General features: G+C 31.9%; 3 protein-coding genes across 4 annotated transcripts in view; 2 read left to right on the top strand and 1 right to left on the bottom strand.

Moving 5' to 3' along the window:
• The window catches only part of LOC100883180 (uncharacterized), a 38,584-nt gene extending 30,020 nt beyond the window's left edge, over positions 1–8,564 (top strand). The window contains exons 2-5 of the mRNA XM_003704913.3: positions 1,827–2,086; positions 2,993–3,319; positions 3,685–4,356; positions 4,887–8,564. Of these exons, the coding sequence (XP_003704961.1) occupies positions 1,847–2,086; positions 2,993–3,319; positions 3,685–4,356; positions 4,887–5,096 (1,449 nt within the window). The 5' untranslated portion in view covers positions 1,827–1,846 and the 3' untranslated portion in view covers positions 5,097–8,564. The remainder of the gene's footprint in view (positions 1–1,826; positions 2,087–2,992; positions 3,320–3,684; positions 4,357–4,886) is intronic.
• A 580-nt stretch (positions 8,565–9,144) lies between these two features.
• On the top strand, positions 9,145–12,297 carry Noc1 (Nucleolar complex protein 1). Of its 2 annotated transcripts, none has more exons than XM_012289087.2 (5): positions 9,145–9,236; positions 9,314–10,442; positions 10,516–11,122; positions 11,205–11,618; positions 11,688–12,297. In XM_012289087.2, exons 2-5 carry the CDS (start codon positions 9,336–9,338, stop codon positions 12,209–12,211), a joined length of 2,652 nt encoding a protein of 883 aa, XP_012144477.2. In that variant the 5' UTR covers positions 9,145–9,236; positions 9,314–9,335; the 3' UTR covers positions 12,212–12,297. The 2 variants fall into 2 exon arrangements, with proteins under 2 accessions (XP_012144477.2, XP_012144475.2); XM_012289085.2 differs by having other exon boundaries at positions 9,154–9,252.
• LOC100878002 (chromobox protein homolog 1) lies at positions 12,275–13,871 on the bottom strand. Its single transcript, XM_003704867.3, has 3 exons — positions 13,763–13,871; positions 13,444–13,672; positions 12,275–13,364 (listed from the first exon to the last, which is right to left on the bottom strand). Exons 1-3 carry the CDS (start codon positions 13,853–13,855, stop codon positions 13,138–13,140), a joined length of 549 nt encoding a protein of 182 aa, XP_003704915.1. The 5' UTR covers positions 13,856–13,871; the 3' UTR covers positions 12,275–13,137.
• Positions 13,872–14,012: the final 141 nt, after the last annotated feature.

Here is a 14,012-nt window from a genome sequence, read left to right as displayed (position 1 = left end):
ATTTTATGTATTTGAATGCAGCTGTTGAGTGATTTATGGCTCTCCGATTTCGTAGATTCATTTCAGTTTTACGACATATTTATTCTTTTTTAAAAATGTTATCACATATTTTTAAATTTAATCTAAATATTCGTTTAAATATTTATGAGATCGTAATTGAATCGAATCTTTCAAACGATGCATTGTGACGTATCTGAAGAACACGTTTCAAATTCGCAGCCCTTTGTATGTAGAAAAATCACACGGTTCGATGATCCGCGAAAATAAAGGAGGAGTTCGCTGAATCTGCGGATAAAAATAAACCGCATTTAATAAATCGATATCGTTCACGTAAGAATGAACTTTCTTTCGAAATCTAGACATCTCCGATTAAACGTCGTTTAAAACGCGGCAACGTACGTGCATAACCTCTTCGCTAGTATTTGCGAATCGAACAGCGAATATTTGTTTCTGATTTCTGGAAGAAACTGTATCGAGTCGATAACAAAAGATATTGTTATTGTGTAAAAATGAAAGGAAAATACAGAATGGAATGAAATGTAAATGTATGAATAGAAATGTAAAGCAGGCTGCAGAGTACAATTGCTTTTATAATTGTATCGTTGAATGTAAAATTTCAGCGTTGATTACCGGTTTCGCAAAAGGTTTAAAGTTCACAATTTAGGTAACTCAAAATAATTATGAAAATTTCTATAATTTAAAATGAAAAATTTTTAATTTATTATTCATATATTTTTACTACAAGTTTGATAATTATTTAGATAAATTATTTACGCAATACGCGTCACAATAGTCTATTATCTTAAACAGCTATTTTAGCTTAAATATTAAAATATCGTTATTTGAAGCGTGTTTATTTATTTAAAAAGACCATCACTTTTTCTGCGGATTCCTTTCAAATTTTTCATTTCATTTTTCGATTAAATATTTATTTAGAAAGTTTCCCACGTATGTAGACTCCGATTTTATCGTGTCAACATCGTAATGTGCGTCAGAACGTTTCTTCGAATTGCGGGAAAAATCATGGTCTGAAGGGATTAATCAAAATATATCGACGACGAGTTTAAACTAAAGTTGACATCAAGTGAATCGAATCAGTCTAACGATGTCACACATCATCCTGAGGGGATAAAGTTGACATCGAATTTCTGTTCACAAACAAAAATCGATTCAACTTCAAAAACGAATAGACTTTTGTCAACTTTCCGCCATTCTAATCCTTCGTTATCTAGCTCTTGTCTGAAGCGTGAATCGAAGGCATCAATTACGGATAATTATTTCATTGCAAATTTTTGTAGACATTTTTGTATCAATATTAGCTAGTTTAATATACTCAAGAATGCATTTACAATATGTAAAAATAATTTAATAATGTATAAAAAATGTGAAAGAGTAAGTAATTAAAAAAATAAAGTTCAGAAGTTCATATTAAATCAATTTTCCGATGTTTGACAATCAGATAAATTATTCAAAAATAAACTCTTTACAAATATCCTTTATTTCTTTATTTATCGTAAGATAAAAAGTGTTCCAGAAACTTTCCCGTTGTACGTTTCACAAATTACAAGGATTTATTTCCTTTACATTTGGAGCTATTTTCTTGCTCATTAAAAATCCTTGCAAGTCTTTCAATAAATAATGAACAAAATCTCAAGGATTACCCTTTTTGTTTTACGAAGCTTTCAATGCTTAACCAGTAACACAAAAGTATAACGTTAAGAATTCAAGTAAACGAGAATCTCAAATAACTTTATTTGCAAACAAGAACACAAATTATTCAGTTATTTATAACATTCGTAATTATTCTGTTTTCTACACTTTCATAGAGAAAGGATTTTGAAACGAAATGAGGAGACAATCGAACAGTTCGAGCTTGAATACCGGAAGTGGCGGTGAGCCACAGATCATCGTCGAAGAAAGCACGTTAGGAGAAGAGGAAGCAGAGCGACGTAGAAACGAATCACCCCCTCGATGCTTGGATCCAGATTCACCATCCTTGAATCCTTATCTGTTGTCCCCTTGGAGAGAAGCCAGGAAGCATTCTTTACCGACTCCACAATGCACTTCCGGGATAACCGCGTCCCAGGTAACGTCTTATGATTATATGTACGAGATACGCACTCACCGCATCCTCTTCTTTGATAATTTATTTTTATCCAAGATAATGCTTAACCCTTGCTTCGTCGAGGATACCATTTTTAAAAGTATTTTTGAAAGGTCAGAAGCTACATTGATACTGAACATACTTAACCAATCAAAATGGCCATTTTACAAGTTCTTGAGTTATAAAATTTTGGAGGTTTTTTGAAATCTGTGCTGATTTCTGTCAGTGGTAAGATTTGTGTCTATTCATTTATGTTTTATCGATTTTTTCAAATTTTATTTATAATAAAAAGTCCTTTCGTACAAAATTATTAAAATTAATTTAAGATAGAAACCAATCTGACTCACGTCGATCTGAACTCAAATCATGTAAGATTATATAAGTCGAACAGACTTAATTATTAAATTTCTACATTTAAAATTTTTCTTAATTCAACATCGAGGTCACAATCATTTTTATCAATACGAACTCTTCAAAAATATTACGCTGTTATCCCTAAGGTAATTTATTCTATTATACATAATTTAATATTTCATTTTAATTTTCAAAGTACATTAAGCAACGCTGTGTTTAGCGATATCTTCTCAGTTGTAAAATATGAAAGAATTTTCAGATGAGTAACACATTGATATGGAATTGAATTTATACAATTATCAATATGAACGTGTCTTAGCTTTTTCCAGCCACAGCGATTAGTCTCACTATAAATTCGATTAAAAAATATTTTTCAAAAACTCTTCCATGTAACAAGACAAAATATTCAAATGTAACCAATATAATATAATCTATAATCCAAATATCTAAATACACTTAAGAGTTCTAATTTTTGTAAAATTTCGACACCTCCATCATAATCACCGTTCTAAGCACACACATTCTCCTGATTAGGTGAGACGATTAAGCGAACGTGGCGGAGAAGGAACAGCACTGTCTCCAAGAGAAGCAACGTTTTTCGCGACGCTGTCTCAAGCACCAGCCCCTCAACCAGGTGGACGAAGACACTCGGTTGTTACGATTTCCAAGGTGCCACCGACCTTATTCGGCCGTGATCGACGCGAATCAATCGCAGCTTTTCCCTTGGGGGGCGCGACCAGAATACTGCCCAGTCGGAGGGACTCGAAATCCGGAATATCTGGACCACCCAGTAACAGCGGCAGTTCGCATAATCTTCAGTTGGACATCCTTGATGATATCACGGAAATAAAAGCGAGAAAAGTAAGAATAACAGTGGTTTCAAATTTTAGACGCAACGAAAAAGTGTGCAGAACTCTCACATACTCGTGTCTGAAATATCCTTCGATTTATCCGAAAGTTTTACAAAATTGTTACTGTCTTTAATTTCGAACCTTCATCTGGAGTTGATGTTTGATATAGGATGTCAGCAGTTGATTGAGTTTGCTACGGTGCATCACAATGTTCGAGGTCCTCATCCTGCGATACTCTTTAATAAAAATATTCCCAGTGGATAGTTTCGATTTGTCAAAGAAACGTATTTCGTATTAAGCTGCTGTACCAGCAGCGTCGAACACCCTGTTCCCAATATCGGTTCAGTGTAACTCAAACGGAGCATAAACTTTCAGGTACGACTGAAGATGTACAAGACTTCGACAGAACAAGTGTGCGAGATACAGCCATTGGAGGGTAATAGCTCCTCCACTCAGCGTTACACTCAATATCAAAAGAGACGATTCTCTGAATTGCCTCCACCCTCGGTGTCACCGACTTCTTCGCTCCGCAGACGAGCTTCGGAAGTTCCAAGGGCGTTGAGCGCTTCCGTATCCGGAGCAGCGGGAATCGTTTGCTCGAACACGGATCTGATATCGATTCTGAGCTCGTTGGCATCGTCCGCGACGGAAATCAACCGATGCGGCGAAGAAACGAGCTCGCGAGAGGACAGCAAATCAAGCTGGTCCGGCAAAACGACGGAACAGAAACGAAGTCGATTAAAAAGCTTCCGTTCGAACAGCTTCGACGTGTCGATACTTCACGGAGCTAAAAGTAAACTAGCCGGATCCTCGAAGGCGACCGCGACCTCCATTATGGCGCCGTCCAATTGGTTCACAAAGAGGCATCAGCCTAAGTCGAAGAAACAGAAGCCGGAGGACCTGATCACGGCCAGTCTGAACTTTAAGTTCGATAAATCGAAGGTCGTGAAAGCAGTCAAGGAAACCCTCGGGAAAACGTCGCCTACCAGCGAAATTAGACACAAAGTGGTCTGGGATGATAGCAGCGGTACCAAGGTGGATGCTCAGGTGAGCGGACATTTTGGTATTCGTTTGTCGTAACGATATTAAGGATCGAGAAACGAGCATACTGTTATTCATGCACTTGAGTTAGGGTGGGTCTAATTCTGATTAGTAATGTAAAGGGTGCAAAAATTGCACTCACATTTCAATTGGCTGTTACACATACATGGACGGTAGTGTATATGTATTTAATTTTGATCAAGATGTTTATTGATATATTGAGCATATTCTTTAAAGTTCTTCGCACATTCGTGTTAGCAAATGCTCAAATCGAAGAGTGAGTTTCTTTAAAACACCCCGTATGTTGTATTACTAGTGATATATTATATTCAAAGCTTTGACTGAATTTAAGAAATTAAATGTGTTAACTTTAAAGTTATCCAATCCTCACTTTCTCTAATTTTTCTTATCAAGCTTACCCTAGATTAGTCTAAATATGTCCTAAATTAGATCAGAAGAATTTACAGTAAAGAAGTGTTCACCCAGAATCTTGTAATCGGAAAATGTTTTTTATTGAAACAATTGTATTGTTGCAGGTGTTAGGCAGTGCAATCGAAAAGATTTTAACGCAAAAAGGGGGCGACGCAGAGGCATCTGGTTCGTCAAGTAAAGCTTCGATATCACCGAATAAACCGAAATCTAGTAAGGTAACGAGCTGGTTTACAGGTAGTAATAAAGACCAAGAGCAAAATGAATCTTGCGAGCCTTCGATTTGTTCTACCTTGAAAGATCTGTTTGTTAAGTAGTATGGGAATCCTAATGTATTTCTAGCAAGATTAATTGACGGTTCTTCGTTTAAGCATTTGTTCAAAGATTAACCGTGACCTAACACTTGAATTTTATCGATGACTGACAATCTCCTTTATGTTATAAACTATATCGGGAAACCTAGTAATTTATAATCATTTTTTGTTTGTTTTAAACGTTAGATTGAGATGTTTCGTTTTATTACCATTCCTGTATTAAGATTTATAAAGGATATTAATACGAAATAAATATAACAGATTTAAGGATGTAGTAACTGCAGAGATATAGCGTGGTCGTAAATCTAATTGATCTGTAAAAGTCACGTACCTAGTTTAATTGAGGTTTAATTGTATTGTTAGTTTTAGTGATTATCAGGAAAAATAAGAAATACCGAGCTTGAACAAACGTCCAGAACTGATGACGATAATTATATTTGTTTATTTTCTTTTCTTTCGTTGACAAAAATTTACATAAAATTATTCCAAATATTACTGATTTTATTGTCAATTTCTTTTATTGTTTAGAACCCTATAGATGCAATTTAGATACTGAACATTATATTGATTTACACCACTGATCTTTTTAACTTGCTGAAATTTACGACTACGCCATGTTTCTATACTACACACTTTTTATGCTACGTTTTTTACTGTTTATATTAGGTTTATGGCAATTGCATTAAAATATTACAGCTTCAATATGGAAGGGTTACCATAATTGGTTCGTTTACGTTGAACGATTGTATAACCTCTGGCACAATGTAACGAGGTTAAAATGAACAAACAAAAAAAAACGGAATTAAAAAATTTCTCAATTTACGGTTTTCAATTTGCAAGTTTATATTACTAACTTTTTGGGAAACAAATTATATTATTTTGAAGTCACAGTCTTTTTAGATTAAAAATATTTATAATTTTTTGGCAACTTTCCCCTATAAACATTTTATTTCTCATACAAATTCCGAAACTCTTTCTGACTTTACAGAAACTTTGATTCGTCGTTGATCGAACCATGCGATAAAAATATTATCTTGTACATTAAAAAATTTGTAATTCTTTAAACTTCATTTCTAAATAATTTAAATAATTATTTAAATTTGAAATACATTCATTCTGTCTGCGAATGCAACAAAATAATTTGTAAATAGAATTATTGTCGTAAGCTTGAGTTTTCATAAATAAAATGACTAAAAATGTCCGTTGAATCGGACAGAAACGTAAATCCGATTCACAAACACGAAGTTTCGGTAAAATCAGAACGAGCACATCGAAATTAATATGCGTTATACACCGCGAGCAATTAAATACCAATCCGTCAGACATATTTACGAATAGATCTGAACATTCCTATGGATGTAGCTTTCAACAACATAAATGTGATGTTCGTTGAAGCTCTATGTTTAATGCAGAATATTTAATATCAGCGCTTAAGCAAGTTAAGCAAGAATTCGAAGCTGAAATTCCAATTTCACAATACATGCGATCGAACAGTATATTGTACAATAAATGTTACGCGATGTTCTGTAAGAGGAAATTGTTTTTTATGATAAAAGAGTATATATAATGAGGTCGTTATGAAACGTGACTCAGTTTGTCTCTTTTGTTTCTTTGAAGCGTTTCATTAACAAATATGCATTTATATCTGCTTTAATTATAATTAATTGAAAACTTTGCAAATTTTCGTATTCACCATAAACATGTTATACAGAATATTTTCGTATTGCGTGTAAACGTGAAATAGTCTGATATTAATTTACAAAATAGAGTATAAGTTCTCAATTTAAAAAATTGTTGATTTGACATTATTTTTTGTAACAAAGATAAGTTTGAAATAATCGATATATTTGAAATATGCTTTATACTTTATCCTTACATCTCTCATCTTTGTTTCTGCATTTATTAATATTCTGATCTCTGTCGTTCAACTCATTTTAATAAATATGTTTCTATTTTAAATACGAAGAGAGACGTGTATTTCATCAAGTAAACTACGAATACTCGAAGAGTATTTAAAAATTCCAACCTTTAAGTAATTAAAACTGATGACTGAAATCGATGGATTCGTTTGCGAAGGTTCGACTCACCAATCTTTCCAATACTCGTCTTATATTATTTACAAGCTACCAACGGCAATAATAATATTTCGTACATATGAACTCGTGTGCAGGTTAAGTTCCAAATAAATTAAATCAGAAATGCGAAAATGACAATTTGTCATTTTTCTGACCGAATAATAGTTTCTCGTATTTTCGAGAATTCAAATTTCCCGCCATTAACGCTACCACTTATCCCGCCATTTCGTTTGAAGCGACATCAGAGAAACGTTTCTAAATAAACTATAATACGTGTATTTATTTGCCTTTGCGGGTCAAAGGCTCATCGGATGACTGTAATATAATATATATTGTACGAATATATATATAATATATACATGTATGCAATAATTGTGTGTATAAAAAAGAATTCATCATATACTTTTAATAACGATGCGATGACTTGTATAGTAAAATATCGTATAGATATAGATTACTGGAATGTAAGTAATATTTCCGGTGTAGTAACTGCGAAAGTATAGGTGGTCGCAAATGTTAGCAACCTGTAAATTAAACTAATACCTACTTTTCGATGATGAAATAACGATCATTTATAATGCGCAGCATATCAAACTTCGCTTTCTTCATTCCTTGTAATAAAAATTTAGAATTCTATTTCTTGGTTTTATAAATTTTTATATTGTTAAATCTTCAAGTTCCCAAATTACTAAATTTCTAATTTAATTACCTTAATTACCGAGTTACCTTAATTTTCAAATTACCATTTTGTCAAATTACTAAAATAGTAATAAACGTTCGTTTGAACTTATCAGCACTGAATCTTTCGAATCAGACAAGAACAAAATTTTCTGTTATATAAAGATCGACGGAATTTGCGACCAGACTATACTCCTACGGTTACTATACGCTATCATCGGAATACTCTTCGAACGATCGTAATGCATAAATGTGACCAACTACGAGATCTTGTCGACGAACGTTGAGAAAGAAAATGTATTTAATGGATTTACATGTTTCATTAAATATGACTGTTATGTACATGTGTTGTTACTTGTACACTCGAGTGCATTGTAGGCTTCCCTTGGCTACGGATAGACGTAGGGGATGACATTGCTTTAGGAGAACATAGGGAGAGCCTGAGGGTAACGTAAAAAGAATTTTGAAAGATTTTAAGAAAAAACCTGAGATGAACCAAAGACGAATACAAGGATCTAGCAGGAATGCAGGGAAAGAAAGAGTATAGAGAACACTTGGGGAAAGTCTAGAACGAATCTTAAATATAGTTCTTCCTCTGCACTCTCTTAACTAAGGGAAGCTTAAGGTGCACACCATTGTACAAAATAGCGCTAATATTATCCTGATACTGTATTTATTGCTTCACCTTTCGCAGTGTTAATAAAGGCTACAATTCGAACACGCTTGTTTTCGATTTAAAAAACTTAAGCAACTTGAATTCGATGTATTTATTTTTTAATGGTAAGCTATTTTGTGGCGCGCTTTACGTTTCAGGGGGATGATTCGAAGAACTACATCGAAAGGTAAGTTAACATTATTTACAATTTTTTACATTCAAATTAATATTTATAACGGAATTATTGCGTAAACATTGGAATGGTAAAAATTTCGTTCGAGTTGCTAAAAACCGTCCTCGCAAATATTTCCTTTTGAAAAAAGGAGCATTTTTTAAAAATTTGACCAGAACCGGAACATGACGATATTCGGAAGTCCCCTCCACCCTTTAATGATTTAATATTGATAGCAGCCGGATAAAATTAAAAATATTCTGTAGTTAATTATTTTTACTCTGCGATGTAATTTAATGAATATTATAATTAATTAAGTCAATAAAAACAGTGTTAATTAAGTTTTTTTTTAATGGAACAAGTGGCGCCATCTCTCCGGCGAACAGCCTGAACTACACACTTTTGAAACTGTAGTTTAATTAGTTCCCTACTTCTACCACTAGATGGCGGTAAGGTATTATTTCCGGTTTAATTTAAACCTGACATTCACAGTGTCGCCTCTGGTCTATTCTGTGTTTTGGTGATAAAGAGTGCTCAACCAATCAATGTTGTATTTATGACATGTAGGTTAACCACGAGGTAAAGATACATATATTTTTTGCAAAAGTATAATTTTCAAATAATCTTTAAATTTTGACAGCACTATTAAAACTTTCAATGAAATGGAGAAGCAATTTAAAAAAGTGACTAATCAAACTTTGAAGTGGTATGAAGAATATCCCAAAACCGAAAAGCCATGTAAACACTCTAAGTCTGAAGCAGAAGTATCAGAATTAAAAGCTACAGCCAAAAGATATTTAGATGGAGAAACTTCTATTTTTCAATTAAAAGAATCAAAATCTTCTAATTCAGAAACAACATGGTTAAAAACAGCATTATCACAGGGAACAACATCAGACAAAATAGCAGCTGCTATTGTATTAGTGCAGGACAACCCAAAATACAATTTAAGTAGACTCACAATGCTTATAAATCAAGTACGAATAGCAAAACATAATCAATGCAATATGATAATAACATCTTTAAGAGATTTGTTTTTATCAGATTTGCTTCATCCTCAATTTAAATTGCTTAAATTTGAAGAACAAGACTTAAATAAATTAACTGAGACCAACTCTGAAGATACGCTAATCAAAACAGATGCGTTGAAAAAAAAATTAATGGCTCACTGGTATTTTGAAGACCAATTACGAGAACATTATGAACGCTTCGTTATATCTTTGGGTACCATTGCATCAGATACGGTTGATGCAAACCGTGAGATAGCAATATCAGTAATGACAGATTTATTAATAGGAAATGCTGAACAAGAACATAAACTATTGGAGTTAATTGTTAATAAAATAGGAGATCCAAGCAGTAAAGTAGGATCCAAAGTTATATTCTGTTTAAACAAGTTATTACATGAACATCCAAACATGAAACCTGTCGTATTAGTTGAAATTGAAAAAATATTGTTTCGAAAAAATGTGGCACAACGTGCACAATACTACGCAATTTGTTTATTAACACAATTTATTTTAAGTAAAGATGATGAAAAAATTGCTTCTACTCTCATAGAAGTATATTTCGCATTTTTTAAAGCTTGTTTGAAAAAAGGAGAACCAGATAGTAGAATGATGGCAGCAATTTTAACTGGAGTAAACAGAGCATTTCCATTTGCAAAAATGGATTCAAACGTATTACATAATCACATAGATTCTGTGTACAAAGTTGTACATATTGGAACTTTTAATGTTTCTTTAAATGCTCTTAACTTATTATACCAGGTAAGTATTTGAATAGTATATGTTTTCAATAAAATATTTTTAAATTAATTATATTTTTATATTATTTGTGCAGATTACAGGAAAAGATGAAACCCAATCAAGCAGATTTTATTCAACTTTTTATAGAAAATTACTAGATCCACAAATAGGGGTAGCAAATAAACGTGCTCTATTTCTTAACTTATTTTATAGAGTTCTTCAAAATGATAATAATATACAACGTTTGTATGCATTTATTAAAAGAAGTTTACAAGTCGCATTATATTTTCCTGCAAATATGTTATGCGCGATTTTGTATATAATATCTAAAATTTTACATGGAAAAAAGGAATTGAAAAATTTGTTGTTAAATTCACAAATTTATATTAAATCTGAAATTGAAGATAAGGTATCGAATTCAGAAAATGATGTTGTATCTGATAATTCTAAGGTTGAAATATTAGAAGAATCTATTCTATTAACAAATGTTACAACTGAAGTTGATACAAATGGAAGTACTAAATCTGAAAATAAAATGGAAAAAGACGTAAAAATCGAAGTCGATAAACAAAAAGAATATGATCCATTTTGCCGTAATCCTCTTTATGCTGGAATAGCTAAAGGTTTGAACACTGAACTAATAGCATTATCTAAGCATTATCATCCAAGCGTGGTTTTATTTGCAAATACTATTATAGAAGGTACTATATATATATTTTATAAATATTTTGGATATTGTTTTATTAAATATTTTATTGAAAATGTTGAATGTATTATTTGTAGCAAAACCAATTGTTTATACGGGCGACCCATTGGAAGATTTATCATTAATGCGTTTTTTGGATCGTTATGTTTTTAAAAATCCAAAGAAATTGGATAGCAAAAAAGTACAAAAAAAGAATGATCCCTTAGCACAGCGTGCAGGATATACACCTAAAGGCATTAGGTGTATCCCTATTGATAGTGTTTCATATCTTAATGAAAGGGAAGAACGTATTCCAGTCGATGAATTATATTTATATCGATATTTAAGGAAACGAAAGGAATATAAGCGACCATCTAAAGAAATAGACGATGATATAGAAAGTGTCAATAGTGAAGAATTTAATGATATGTTAGATACATTAACAGATGGTAAAGATGTCGAAGACTTAGATATTATAGGTGACATCCAAACTAAGAAAATCAAAAATAAAGGTATGTTAATATATTTTTTTTTAACATGGATATTATTTCAATAATCTTTATCGTCATGCTTGCATATAGATATTGAAGATGAAGATGATTTGGAAGATGATAGTGTTAGAAGTGAGGCAAGTAATAATTCTGATGACATAAATTTTGACGAGGAAGAATTAGATGAGGATGATGACACAAATTACGATTTACAACATGCAAATGATAGCGACTTAGATATAGGTGATGAGGACGTAAGTGATCTCGACTTTGATGATGATGACGACGATGACATGTTAAATGATAATATACAGTCAAATATGAAGAAACCTGCAAACAAAAAATACCAGGGAAAAAATAAGAGTAAAAATTCCAAAGGAATTGATAGTAATATATTTGTCTCGGCGGAGAAATTCGCGGAAATGCTTGAAGAACACAGCAAAAACAATAAAAAGCATGGTGGTACAGATGTATTTAATACTGCGGATGGTGCTAGCACTAAACAAATAGAATGGGAAACGAAACGGCATCATAAACTTAAAGGCTTATACGATCGGAAGAAACGAAAAGGTCCAAAAATGATCAGGAAAAATGTAAAAAGAAGTAAAAAATAATTATAAAATGTAATTATTTGAACAATTTAAAAAAACTTGATTGTATATAAATCAATAAAAGAATTTCATACATTATAAAAAAGAAATAGTCCTTTAATTGATACTTCATACAAAGTAATGAACATGAATTATACACTTATCTGCGAATTCTTAGACACTAAAATAATTGATTTTAGGTAGTCAAGTTAACTGTTATCTGAAAGATTAATTTATGACATAAACAATTATTATACCGATATTGAATGCTGCAAGAGAAAAGAATTTCAGTTGCTGTCGGACTACTTAATACTTCTAAAATTTGTCAACTTATCAATTTTGGTACAAATTTCATATCATACAAAAACAAATATTCTAGAAGTTATTATAAAAGACATTTTCATAGATTTAAAATTAGTTAATGTTTTTCTTTTCTTTTACTTTTTTAGCAACTGAAACAAAGCATAGTCAAAGTCAAATACTGAAAGAGCAGTTGTAAATTTAATTAACTAATTGATATAACAAAGTAAATAAAATTATATTAAGAAATAAGTTACATCTACCATACAAACTGTATATTATATGCTGAAGAGACACATCAAGATTCAGCTTTTAAATTTATATTGTATATTAAATTTAATAGAAACATTCTCTTACTAATTCTTATGTCAGAAGTAACAACTGTAAAAGAACATGTGAGTATAAGTTTCACAAAAGTACATCATAAGTAGCTCTTTTTTACTTAATAGTACAGAAAAGTATAAAATAAATTTTGCATATTTGTTCAAATGTAGTGTGCCATGGGGTTGTAAAAAAAACATTAACTCTATGCTATCATCATTGTGCAATAACCAATAAACTTTTAAATCTTGCATTCTGTACACGCTACTCTTTTGTTATATGCGACAAATTCTAAAGCGTGCTGTGTAAGTATATTGGAAGGCTGGACGCTACTCTGCATCAGCTTTTGTTGAACCTTCCTCATCATGAGTAGGACTATGCCATGTTAATCGTTCTTCATAAAACTTTATTACAATCTGTGGACACTTTTCATTGGCAATTCGAGCAGGTACTAAATCTGCATCGTCTGTTCCTTTCCACTTCATTAAAAACATCAATTCTCCACTTGAGTCTGTTGCACCAATAATTCGTTCCGGTTCTAAATTTCTGTCGAAGCCTACATAAAATAAAATATATTAATTAAGGGACTATTAAATATAATTGTATAAATTTAAGACTAAAATAATAAAAATTACCTTCTGGTTTTTCTTCTGTTGCTTTTTTCTTAGCTTGGGTAGGAGTAGGAGTACTTGAACTTTTTCGCTTCTTTTGTTCTTTATCTTCAAGTCGTTTAGCTGCAGCTGCTTCTTTCTTTTTTCGCTGCTCTTCAAACTGTGCAATTAAATCTGGACAATCTAGATTTTCTTCTGGTTCCCATGTATTATCATTATTAGAATATCCTTTCCATTTCAAAAAATATTCAACCTGAATAACGCAACATTTATTAATACCAACAGATGTCAGTAAATAATTATAGTAATGCATATATTAACAAAAATTGTTTAAATTACATACTTTTCCTTTAACTACCCTTCTGTCTAAAACTTTTTCAACACTGAATTCTTGTGCTTCAGTTCCAGAAGGGGATGATTCCTTTCCTTTGCTCATTTTGTTTCAAGTAATACTGCAAATATATTCTGTCATATAATGGAGAAAAGTTAAAATGATAATTATAACATAAACAAAAAAAGAAATTCATTACAAGTAAAAATTTATTCACTTAACATGGTGATTGGTCAAATTTTGGCAATACACTTACTAAACA

The sequence above is a fragment of the Megachile rotundata genome, chromosome 1 (genome assembly GCF_050947335.1).
Source record: "Megachile rotundata isolate GNS110a chromosome 1, iyMegRotu1, whole genome shotgun sequence".
NCBI classification, from domain to species: Eukaryota; Metazoa; Arthropoda; class Insecta; order Hymenoptera; family Megachilidae; genus Megachile; species Megachile rotundata.
Note: the sequence above shows the minus strand (reverse complement) of the source record. Positions and strands in the feature narration are given on the sequence as shown.